At 39.4% G+C, this 12285-nt stretch overlaps 1 protein-coding gene and 1 long non-coding RNA gene across 13 annotated transcripts in view; one reads left to right on the plus strand and one right to left on the minus strand.

Moving 5' to 3' along the window:
• The window catches only part of RBMS2 (RNA binding motif single stranded interacting protein 2), a 91913-nt gene that overhangs the window by 19959 nt on the left and 59669 nt on the right, over window positions 1-12285 (plus strand). For 2 of the 12 annotated variants that reach the window (XM_038549707.1, XM_038549706.1), the window contains exons 1-2: window positions 7718-8083; window positions 8185-8252. Coding sequence is in view for 6 of the 12 variants with exons in the window: in XM_038549701.1 (XP_038405629.1) it covers window positions 9366-9431 (66 nt within the window). In the remaining 6 variants the exon portion in view is untranslated. Of the gene's footprint in view, window positions 1-7716; window positions 8084-8184; window positions 8253-9344; window positions 9432-12285 lie in introns of those variants that run through there. The other 10 variants (XM_038549710.1, XM_038549708.1, XM_038549702.1 and 7 more) reach the window with 9 other exon arrangements.
• On the minus strand, window positions 8338-10249 carry LOC111097577. Its single transcript, XR_005365286.1, has 3 exons — window positions 10003-10249; window positions 9588-9631; window positions 8338-8503 (listed from the first exon to the last, which is right to left on the minus strand). It is a non-coding gene; the product is annotated as an uncharacterized LOC111097577 (long non-coding RNA).

Raw genomic sequence — 12285 nt, forward strand, 5'->3', positions numbered from 1 at the left:
AATATAAAGGAAAACCTCCTAGCTCTCCTAACTTACTATTCCATGACTGTCAACACTATTTTCAGCGTTTTTTACATAATTTGTTATTGTACATAATGCTGCTATAAACACAGGGGTGTATGAATCCCTTTGAATTAGTGCTTTTGTATTTTGGGGGTAAATACCCAATAGTATAATTAGTGGATTGTAGGGTAGTTCTATTTTTAACTTTTTGAGGGACTCCATACTCTTCCCACAGTGACTCTCCCAGTTTGCATTCCCACGAACAGTGCATGAGAGTTCCTTTCTCCACATCCTCATCAGCACTTATTTCTTGAATTTTTTATTTTATTCATTCTGACAGGTGTAAGGTGATATCTCAGGGTGATTTTGATTTGCATTTCCCTAATGATGAGTGCTACTGAGCATCTTTTCATGTGTCTGTCCAATGGCTATAGTTTTCTACAAATCTTGTTGTTTCCATTATAAGTTTATTCCCAGAAATATTGTCCATTATGCAATTTAATAGTAGGCTAAAATATTGTTCATCACTGCTACTTGAGATAAAGAGCTAGTTTGAGGAGAATTAGTTGAACTTTCACCTCTGGAATCCTAGGCTTATTCTTTTATTACTTGTGACCCCAAAATACATATTCATCAGAAATTTTATTTTTTAATTAAAAAAATTTTTTAGGGCAGCCTGGGTGGCTCAGCGGTTTAGCGCTGCCTTCAGCCCAGGGCGTGATCCTGGAGACCCGGGATCTAGTCCTGCGTCCGGCTCCCTGCATGAGGCCTGCTTTTCCCTCTGCCTCTCTCTCTCATTCTCTCTCTCTCTCTCTCTCTCTCTCTCTCTGTGTGTCTCTCATGAATAAATAAAATTTAAAAAAATGAAAAAAAATAAAAAAATTTTTAATGTAGGTTCCACACCCATGTGGGTACCTGAATTCATGACCTTGATTGAGATCAAGAGTCTCATGCTTCACAGACTGAGCCATCCAGGGGCTCCTATCAGAAATTTAAATTTTATAGGCAAATCAGATTGGTGTACTAAGGAATTTGAATTGAGAGACAGAAAGTCTGGAGTCTGGTGTCAGTTATGCCCTTATTTGACTGCCATGACCTTTGCAAGTGAGTCCACCTCTTTAGGTTTTTTGTTTTTTTTTTTTAAGATTTTATTTTATTTATTTGAGGAGAGAGAGAGCAGGAGGGAGGAACAGAGGGAGAGAGACAGGCCAGGCAGACTCCACACTGAGCACAGAGCCCATTGTGGGACTCAACCCCATGACCCTGAGATCACGACCTGAGCCAAAATCAAGAGTGAGACGCTCAACAGCTCAACCAACTGAGCCACCCTGGGCCCCTCTTAGGTTTTTTTTTTTTTTTTTAATTTTTATTTATTATTTATGATAGTCACACAGAGAGAGAGAGAGAGAGAGGCAGAGACACAGGCAGAGGGAGAAGCAGGCTCCATGCACCGGGAGCCCGATGTGGGATTCGATCCCGGGTCTCCAGGATCGCGCCCTGGGCCAAAGGCAGGCGCCAAACCGCTGCGCCACCCGGGGATCCCATTAGGTTTGTTTTTTATCTGAAAATGAGAGAGGAGAAAGGAAAAGAACTATGCAGTTAATTAGTATTCTGACTCTGTCATCCTCACAGTCTCACAGTTTGTGCGATGTTAGATTTAACTGTTTGAAATTGCCAATATTCATCTATTTGAAGATATTCATATTCGACCTAGAGAAACAGCCATTTCATTTGTGCAACATAATTGTTAAATTCAGTTGTGGTCCCTACTGGGATCATCTGAGCTATTTATTTTGAGGATAGCTGAGGCCAACTAAAATTAATGTGTCAGGTACAGGGTATCCCTCTGTGGCTCAGCAGTTTTGCGCCTGCCTTTGGCCCAGGGCGTGATCCTGGAGTCCAAGGATGGAGTACCCCCGCCCCCTCGGTCTCCCAGCATGGAGCCTGCTTCTCCCTCTGCCTGTGTCTCTGCCTCTCTCTCTCTCTCTCTGTGTGTGTGTATCTATCATAAATAAATAAAAATAAATCTTTAAAAATAAAATAAAATAAAATTAATATGTCAGATACAAAGGAAATACACATTTAGAGGATATAATATTACCATATAATCGATGTAGTCCATTCTGGATATGCATAGAATCCAGTCTAGTCTGTTTCTACATTATGCTAATTTTCTAGCCCAGTGATTTTAGATGATTTGATTCCTGTATTTCTTTAGTGTCTGGCAAAGGAAAAATCTACTTGAAAATTTTGGTAGGCTATTCCTTACAGTAATTTTTGGCTGAAAGTATCTGTTGCTATAGAAGAGAATGTACTCTAAGCACTGATATCCAGAGTGTGAGGTAAATAGTTCTTCAAACTTGTCTTTTTCCCTGTTTTTCAATGGACGGACTCAAGGAGTTAAGAAGGCAGACTTCCCCAATTTATAGTTTTAAGCCCATTTTGCATCCATCCTACATCAGAAGGATGTGGAGCTAAACTATTCCTTGTTGTTTGACGCAGCTCCTTTAGGAAGCTGATGTTTAAATAAACTCTTTTTTTCTCTTCTTCCTAAAGTATTACCTCATTTTTTTTTACCATGAAATAAATTCAACTTTTTGGTATCTTTCCATTATCTAGTCTTTGGGCACAAAAGTTAATCAAAGGGAGGAAAGATGATCCACAAGAGAATATTAATAGCTGGGGGTGGGGGGCCGGTAGCAACCTTGGTCCTAACATATCTTGTTGAGATTTCTGAACCAAATTCACTAGCAAACTGTCTCTGTCTCACTGCTTTCATATGCATAGTGCTACATCAGCCTGGCTCCAGTTGAATGTCTGTCTAGGGTCTAGCACATCTGCAGGTAATACATTCTTTTGGGTTCTCCACCGTGATGTGGAGAGGCTGATAGTTGCATGCAAACATCTTTCATTATACAAATCAGAGTTGATCTAGCCCCAGCTCCTTTACTTGAGGCAGTTATTTAAAAGTGTTTTTCTGGAGAAATTAAAAAAAAAAAAAAAACAGACTATCTTGAATCAGAGGTGCAGTTGTCTCTCTCCAAGACAAGTTTCTAAAAACTCCTATTTTACTTTTTCCCCTCAAAACAACTCTTGAGTGCTGGGCCCTTGAGAATCAAGAATTTGAGAGGCATTGACTAGATCTAGAAAAATATGGGCAATATAATGGGCAAAGGAGATGGGCATGAATGTCAAACACACTGAAGAAATAGATTTCTTCCTCCTCTTCTGTGTCTCCTGAATCTAACCATAGAACTCTATTACATTCTCTATCACTTCCACAAAATTCCATAACCTCCTTTAAAAATATATTTACCAGAATAAAGGACGTAGTTTGAGGTCATGTTGGTGCTCTTTGACATAATTAGCTGTCAGCATCAGTTCACAAACCTAGGTCATTTTACTTCTATGGCCCTGAACTTATTAGACAGACTATAAAAACCTAGGTTTTGTGTTAGCTCACATAAAATAAAATTTATTTAACTGGATTCTTCTTTATCTCCCTTCTATATGATAGACTCTACTTTATTTTTATATTTTTTAAAGATTTTATTTTTAAGTAATCTTTATACCCAATGTGGAGTTTGAACTTACAACTCTGAGATCAAGAATTGCATGCTCTACTGACTAAGCTAGACAAGTAACCCTACTTTATTTTATTAGCACAGGAAAAATAAAGGTTTTATTTATTTATTTTTAATATTTTATTTATATATTTGAGAGGGAGAGAGAGAGAGCACGAGCAGGGAGGAGAGGGAGAAGCAGGCTTCCCGCTGAGTAGGGAACCTGACATGGGGCTCAATCCCAGGGTGAACCCTAAAAGTTTTAATTTTAAAGCTGATAACTCCAAAGTTTTAAGACTGAAAACTCTATTTTAACATTTTTATTTTTAAAATTAAGACAATTTTTTTAGAGGCGCCAGGGTGGCTCACTCTGTTAAGCATCTGCCTTCGGTTTGGGTCCAGGGGTTGAGCCCTGCATCTGGCTCCCTGCTTGGCAGGGAGTCTGCTTCTCCCTCTCCCTCTGCCTCCTATTCCCTCTGCTTGTGCATGTGCATGCTCTCTCTCGCTCTCTCTGTCTCTGTCTCTCTCAAATAAATAAATCTTTTTAAAAAACTTTTAAAATATATATTTTAAGTAATCTATACCCAACATGGGGCTTGAACTCATAACTCCAAGACCAAGAGTCATGTGCTTTACAACTGAGGCAGCCAGGCATCCCCAAAAACCTTAATTAAATCAGTATCTTGGGACTCCTGGGTGGCTCAGCGGTTGAGCCTCTGCCTTTGGCTCAGGGTGTGATTCCAGGGTCCTGGGATCCAGTCCCAGGTTGGGCTCGCTGCAGGAAGCCTGTTTCTCCCTCTGCCTGTGTCTCTCCCTCTCTCCTTCTTTGTGTCTTTCACGAATAAATAAATAAAATCTTTAAAGAAAATCAACGTCTTAAAAAAAATCAGTATCTTTAAATTTATTAGAATTCATAATATTTTCCCAGATCACACGAACATGAAATCCATTTGGATTTAGTTTCTATTTAATTTTTGAGAATTAAAAAATAATAATTTTATTTATTTATGAAAGACCTAGAGAGAGAGGCAGAAGAGAAGAGGACGAAGGCTGAGCCACCGGGGCTGCCCTATTTTTGAGAATTTTTATGATTACTAAATATATGTCAGTGTAATTCTTTTTTTTTTTTTTTCTTTTTGGCTTCTTCAATGTGGCCTCTTCTCTACCTTTAGTAATGGAGCTTATTCTTCCAGTCTTCAGGTCAGTTTCTGGGGTACTCAAGATGATTTGATAATTACCTAGTTGTATTTGTGGAATGAGCAAGCCTAGGGTCCTCCTACTCGGCCACCATCTCCCAATTTCCTTATGTACTGTCTACTTTTAGAGAAGAGAAGTGTTATTAAATCTTAGGATTCGGGGCAGCCCCAGTGGCACAGCGGTTTAGTGCCACCTGCAGCCCAGGGCGTGATCCTGGAGACCCTGGATCGAGTCCCACGCCAGGCTCTCTGTATGATGCCTGGTTCTCCCTGTGCCTCTGCCTCTCTGTGTCTCTGTGAATAAATAAATAAAATCTTAAAAAAAAAAATCTTAGGATTCAGGGACGCCTGGGTGGCTCAGTGGTTGAACGTCTGCCTTTGACCCTGGTCCTGGGATCGAGTCCTGCATTGGGCTCCCTGCATGGAGCCTGCTTCTCCCTCTGCCTGTGTCTCTCATGAATAAATAAATAAAATCTTAAAAAAATTCTTAGGATTTATGAAAATCTCTTTTTCTCTTTTTTTTCTAGATCTATTTCTATTTCTTAGAGTAGTAGGACTCTAGAGAAATGGGAGCTGGGGTGTCCAACCTAGTGAGCTTTGATTCTGTATTGTTTTGTTTACTCTTTTTCTAGAGATAAGAGATGTTCCACCAATTTCCATTTTTTTTTTTTTAAGATTTTATTTATTTATTCCTGAGAAAGAGAGCGGGGGGGGGGGGGGGGGGGGGCGGGAAGAGACACAGGCAAAGGGAAAGGCAGGCTTCTGGCAAGGAGCCTAATGTGGGACTGGATCCTGGATCCTGGGATCACGCTCTGAGCCGAAGACAGACGCTCAACAGCTGAGCCACCCAGGTGTCCCAATTCTTCTTCTTTCTTCTTTTTTCTTTTCTTCTTCTTCTTCTTCTTCTTCTTCTTCTTCTTCTTCTTCTTCTTCTTCCTTCTTTCTTCTTTCTTCTTTCTTCTTTCTTCTCCTTCTTTCTTTCTTTTTCTTTCTTTCTTTCTTTCTTCCTTTCTTTCTTTCTTCTCCTTCCTTCTTCTTTCTCCTTTTTTAATTTTTGTTTTATTATTTATTCATGAGAGACACACACACACAGAGGCAGAGACATAGGCAGAGGCAGAGGGAGAAGCAGGCTCCTTACTGGGAGCTGGATGTGGGACTTGATCCCAGGATCCTGGGATCATACCCTGAGCATGAAGGCAGATGCTCAACCACTGAGCCACCCAGGTGTCCCTGTTCCACCAATTTCCAGATAAAAGATAAGAATTTCTGAAAAAAAAAAAAAAAAAAGATTTTCTGAATGATCAGATTGTTTGCTTATAGAATATAGAGAAAAGAAACTGGATGGGTGATTCCTGAAACTTCTTATCTAGTATTTCCAGCTATAAAGTTTAGCTTGGGGCAGAGGTTTAGCACTGCCTGCAGCCTGGGGTGTGGTCCTGGAGATCCGGGATTGAGTCCCACATCAGGCTCCCTGCGTGGAGCCTGCTTCTCCCTCTGCCTGTGTCTCTGTCTCTGTCTCTCCCTCTCCGTGTGTGTCTCACATTAATAAATAAATAAATAAATAAAAAATAAAAAAGAAATAAAGTTTAGCTTGCCTAGTTCTAGTATAAACTTTGGAATGTAATTAAAATACTAGTTTTTGAAATGTTTGCTTCAGCTCATCCAATCCGGATTATACAGTACCCACGGGGATTCACACTGGGAGATAGTAATTAATCAAAATGGAGTTCATATCTATTGAGTGTTTACCAAATGCCAAAGACTTTCCTAAAGCTTTGTTTTATTTTTTTTTCTTTTCTAAGGCTTTATCTGTTTTATTTTATTTCCCTACAATTTTAGGAAGTAGATATTATTTTTTTACCATGTTTTATAGATGAGAAAAGATTCAGATGTGTGAGATAATTTTCTGTGTCATTCAGTTTGTGACAGGACTGAACTAGAACTTAGATTTGATTCCAAAGGCTAATGAAGTAGGTATTATTTCCATTTTGCAAATGAGTGAATTAGAGATGTTAAGTACCTTGGCATAAAGTCACATAAGTAATAAGTAATAATGGTGTCAGCATTTGAACTCATGTTTGTCTATCTCTAAAAATCATGGATTTAACTATTTTAAATTCTTTTTTTCTTTAAAATTTATTTATTTTATTTGAGAGACAGAGTGCATGAGTGGCAGAGGGAGAGGGAGAGGGTCGCGACTGGATTCCACATTGAGCTCAGAGCCCCATGCAGGGGAGCCCATGACCCTGAAATCATGAGCTGGCCAAAACCAAGAGTTGGGCACTTACTTAGCTGAATGTGCCATTCAGGCATCCCTAACTATTTTAAATTCTAAAATATCACTGAGCATTAAGGATTAAAGTAGGAAAATAAAGCACATGGAGAATGTTACAATTTTTAAAAAATTAAAATAGGTTGACTGACATAAATCCCGTTATAAATCAGGTTTTAGAGATTAAAGTTTTTGTTTCCCATTGTTAGGCTAAGAGAGAAAAAAATCAGCTAAGGGCCTTTTATTTTTTATTTATTTATTTTTTTAAAATTTTTATTTATTTATGATAGTCACACAGAGAGAGAGAGAGAGAGAGAGAGAGAGAGGGGCAGAGACACAGGCAAAGGGAGAAGCAGGCTCCATGCACCGGGAGCCCGATGTGGGACTTGATCCTGGGTCCCCAGGATTGCGCCCTGGGCCAAAGGCAGGTGCCAAACTGCTGCGCCACCCAGGGACCCCAGGGCCTTTTAAATGGCAAGGATAACTTGGCATATAATGAATGAGAATCTCTGAGGGCAGAAAAAGGACTTAAAAAAATATGGTAGCACTGAGAGATGCCTTTAGTATTTTATTTATTACATTTGGCTGCTGTTCTTCAGTCTCTGTTGCAGTTCCCACAATGAGGCTGTTCCCACCCTTCCTGTGTCCCTTGAACTGAGCAGGCACTTCCTGTCCTATTGGAAATGAAAGTTAGAGATTGGGGGTGGTATGTGGTGTGTGTGTGTTTACTCTGCCCATGGTTAGTGCTGTCTGTCCCATTATCATAGCAAAAAGGTGACCAGAAAACTGGAATAGAGACTGGGACTTCATTTAAGGGAGGGTTTGGGCTTAATGTTTGCTGTGGCAAAGCAAACAGGGTTAATTTATGTTTTAAGAGAATATCTATGATGGCACAAGGTGACCTGAAGAAGGGATTTGAAGGCTTTGATTTTACATCCCTGTTTCATTTGGATTGGTAGGAAATTACTGGGTTCATTCTTGAATTTTTTAGTTTCCTACAAATTTCTTATTAAGTCTCCTTCACAGGACATTACTTTGAAACTTTAGAGGTGAGTGTTGTCTCAACTGTGTTAGGTTCTTCTTCTCTCAGAACTTTGTATTTTCTTCTCTATGAAGCATATGCTTTTTAAAAATTATTTTTTTCCCACAGCTGAGAGACAACTTGAAGCAAACATTCCAACTCTGTGAACTTCAGTTTGGGCGTAAATTCCAGATTTGGTGAGTGACTCTTTTTTTTTTTCTTTTTTAAATTTTTATTTATTTATGATAGTCACAGAGAGAGAGAGAGAGAGAGAGGCAGAGACATAGGCAGAGGGAGAAGCAGGCTCCATGCACCGGGAGCCTGATGTGGGATTCGATCGGGGTCTCCAGGATCACGCCCTTGCCAAAGGCAGGGGCCAAACTGCTGCGCCACCCAGGGATCCCTGGTGAGTAACTCTTAATTGTTTCAGCTTCATGGACCTTGAAGACTAGAAAATGGTGGAATAAAGAGTCAAACAGGATAGCTTACAATTGTTGAAAAAATTGCTAGGTAGGCAGTTTTATCTCCGTAAAGCAGAGGGAAAAGAAAAGAAACCACTAGACACCAAATTTCATGACCTGGTCCAGTTTGATATTTCCTTCATAAGTATGAAATCATGCCTGGGGGAATCTGAAAAGGAGTGAGAGGCATTAGCCCATCAGTGTGACCCAAGAGGAATAGAACTATCCAGGGATCTGAAACTAGTTACTTCCTATATTCTGTCTCTGCTCTTTGGTGAGCTCTTCTGTTTATTCCTTCTTCAGGCATTATGATCACTGTAAGTATAAAGTGTGGGGAAAGTCCTGAATGCATCTCACATATTCTTTCTCAATGTAATTAGTTGGCTTCACATATTCTCTGAGGCAGTGCGTCCTAGTGGCCCCTTTAAAATCAAACTTGAAAGCTTCTTCTAAATCTTATAGCTCTAAGGAAAAAAAAATCCTCGGTGTGTTTTCAGGAGAATCAGAACTTGTTCTTATTGGAAAAGGAATGGAATTGAGAGGAGTAGACCTAAGAACTTTTCTTTTTGCTTTAGCTACCAAGACTGTGAAAAATAAAATAACATCTTGGGCATTAGGACCCAGTGGAAGTACCTTATTCAGACTCTTGGTTAACTTCTCTCAGTGACGTAAACAAGCAGCCCTAGCTCCTTCTCTACCCGCCCCCCCCCCACCCTTCTCCCTCCTGCTCCTTTTCTCCCCCTTTCTCCTCCCCCTCCCTTTTCCCTCTCATTTTTTCTTTCCCCCTCCCTTCCCCCTCCCTGTCCCTCTCCCTCTTCTCTTTCTCAGCTCCCTTACATTAAAGAGAAAATGCTGCTATCAGTGACTTCCAGGCCTGGGATTTCGACTTTTGGCTATAACAAGAACAACAAGAAGGTAGGGAAAAGTGCTTTTTTGGAATCCAGCTCCTTCCTTTCCTGGGGATCGGGGAGTGCCCTTGGCTTTAACATTCTTCGTTAGAGGGGATCAGAATTCCTCTCTCCACTCAGCACCTCTCCCTTTTCCACCACTTCTTTCGGCATCTTTTCTCACCTGGCTTTGGAGTTCCAGCAGTTTACAGTCCATGTGTGTGAGGACTGAAAAGGCAGGGGGATTAAAACAAATCAAGTTTGTAAGTTTGTATCTTTGTGAAATGAAGTTAGTTTGACTTCCTGCTGATATACCCCATCTACCCTGGAATAATATGTCATCTCAAACCCAGGCCCCCTGCCCACACCCTCCAAGGTTATTTTTATATTTTTGAAAAACTGTTTCTATTGCTGCCCCACTTCCTTTCTAGCCCTAACTGGTAGCCCTAACTCTACCAGCATTATCAGGTAAGTAGCTGAAATATGTAGTCAGTGAAATCACAACAGCTTGATCAAGAACTGGGTATACGCTTCTAGACTAGGAAGAGACCCCCACTTCACCCAGTCTGTAGGGAAGGAGTCCCAAGACAAGAACAGACCTTGGGATTAAGGCAGAAAGTTCTGTGATTCTTTGGGTTCTGCTGCTGAGCTGGTGCTTGGACCTCTGCTGATAGCCAGGCTCTGAAGGGATCCTTGCAGTCTCTGTGATTAACCCACCATTGCCAGAGAATTGTGATACGCTTGGGCGCATGGGGAGTCTAATGAGGAGAGGTGGACAGTGATGCCCACATTCAGTAGGGAATATCCTTGGCAGTTTCTTGGCATTTCAGGACACACGGTGCTGATTAGGAGGAACTTCATGCTGTAGGAGAAAGACCCTTTACCCTCTGTCTTGGCATTCAGCTGTTTTTTGAAGAAAAAAGATGTAATAGATGTATAGGGATCTTTTGTCCATCTGATGGAGTATAGGAAGGTGTGGAGAATTCTGCTACTTTTCTCATATATCTAAAGATATTGTTATAGATAATTTAAACAGAGTATCTGATCAGGGCATTGGGTAAATGTTTAGATCCAAAACACTTCATGTCAATTTATTTTTTTATTTTTATTTTTTAAAGATTTTATTTATTTATTAATGAGAGATACAGAGAGAGAGGCAGACACAGGCAGAGAGAGAGGCAGAGAGAGAGAAGCAGGTTCCATGCAGGGAGCCTGATGTGGAACTCGATCTGGGTTCTCCAGGATCACCCCCTGGGCCGAAGGCAGGCACCAAACTGCTGAGCCACCCAGGCATCCCTTAATGTCAATTTATAATGGTATTCATTCTGTTTATATCCTTAAGAAATGTGGGTCCATATATGTTTGTTGGTTATCAATAATATACATATGAATTACATATGAATATATAATTTTGGTAGAATAATATTTCATGTATATTCCTTTCAAATTTATGTAGTACTGTATGAAACTTTCCTTAATTTTTTTTCTCCAAGTCTCTCATGTTACCCAGACCCATTAAAATAAAGTAAAAAGAATTCCAGAAGTTAGTTTTTTTCCTCCTAGGGGATTCATCTAAAATCTTCTCATAGCTGTCTTTACTCCCTTTCCATCTTGTAGTATAGGAAACATTTAACCAGCTTCTAAATCCGGGATACCATAGGGGACAAACAAAGAGTTATAATTGTGGACTTGGATTCAAATCTCATATTTCTTCTGATAACTTAAAAGTTTGAGAAGCAATGAAGAATAATTGTGTGGGTTCTTACAGGTCACTGTTATGATGTCATCACTTTGAGGTTATTTAGTTTAGTTTAGTTTAGTTTTTTTTTAATTTATTCATGAGAGAGGCAGAGATATAGGCAGAGACTTAGGCAGAGGGAGAAGCAGGTTCCCTGCGAGGAGCCTGATGTGGCACTCGATCCCAGGACCCCGGAATAATGCCCTGAGCCAAAGGCAGTTGCTTAACTACTGAGCTACCCAGGTGCCCTGATGACATCACTTTGTATAGATGATTCCTTTGTGTGTGTGTATAGACTGGTGAATATTGGGTATATTTAAAGCATTACTACATTGTGTTGACCTGTAATGCTTTATGTGTTTCTTTTTTAGGAAGAGGGTGTAGATGGATTTGTTCATGTAATTTGTAAATTTTTATATTCAAGGTTACATTTTTCATATTAAAAACAAAGATTTTATTTATTTTAGAGAGAGAGAGCAAGGGGAGGGGCAGAGTAAGAGGGAGAACAAGTCTCAAGTGGACTCTCTGCTAAGCGCAGAGCCCATGGCAGGGCTCCATCCCAGAACTCTGAGATCATGAACTGAACCAAAATCAAGAGTCAGCTGCTTAACTTACCCTCAAGGTTATGTTTTTAGAATAACTTTTGTTTTTAGTAATAAATTTAAGACATACCCACTAAAAAAAAAAAAAATAAGTCTAAAGAGGTATATAAAATAAAAAGTTAAGTCTTCCTTTCATGTCCTAAAGTTCTTGCCCAAATCCCACCCCTCAAGTAAATTAAACTGGTAGCAATTTGGCTATATATCCTACTATTCTATAACAGGTTAAGTTTTAATTTTGACATTGGCTTATTTGCGATTTCTATTAAGAACTCAGTTTCTCAAGTATATCAAGTCTGTGTAATAAAGTTCTTGGACCTGTCCAAAATATTTAAAAAACTGAAAGAACAATCAAAATTTAAACTTTTGAAAAATACAAATTCTAAATAGCTGCTTTGATTGACTATCATTATGTTATACAAAAATCTAGGTATAAAAATTTGTGGAGATCTGCTTTCTTGAAGGAGATTTTTTTTTTTAAGATTTTATTTATTTATTTATTTATTTATTTATTTATTTATTTATTTATTTATGAGAGACACAGA

Source organism: Canis lupus, chromosome 10 (genome assembly GCF_011100685.1).
Source record: "Canis lupus familiaris isolate Mischka breed German Shepherd chromosome 10, alternate assembly UU_Cfam_GSD_1.0, whole genome shotgun sequence".
Lineage (NCBI taxonomy): Eukaryota > Metazoa > Chordata > Mammalia > Carnivora > Canidae > Canis > Canis lupus.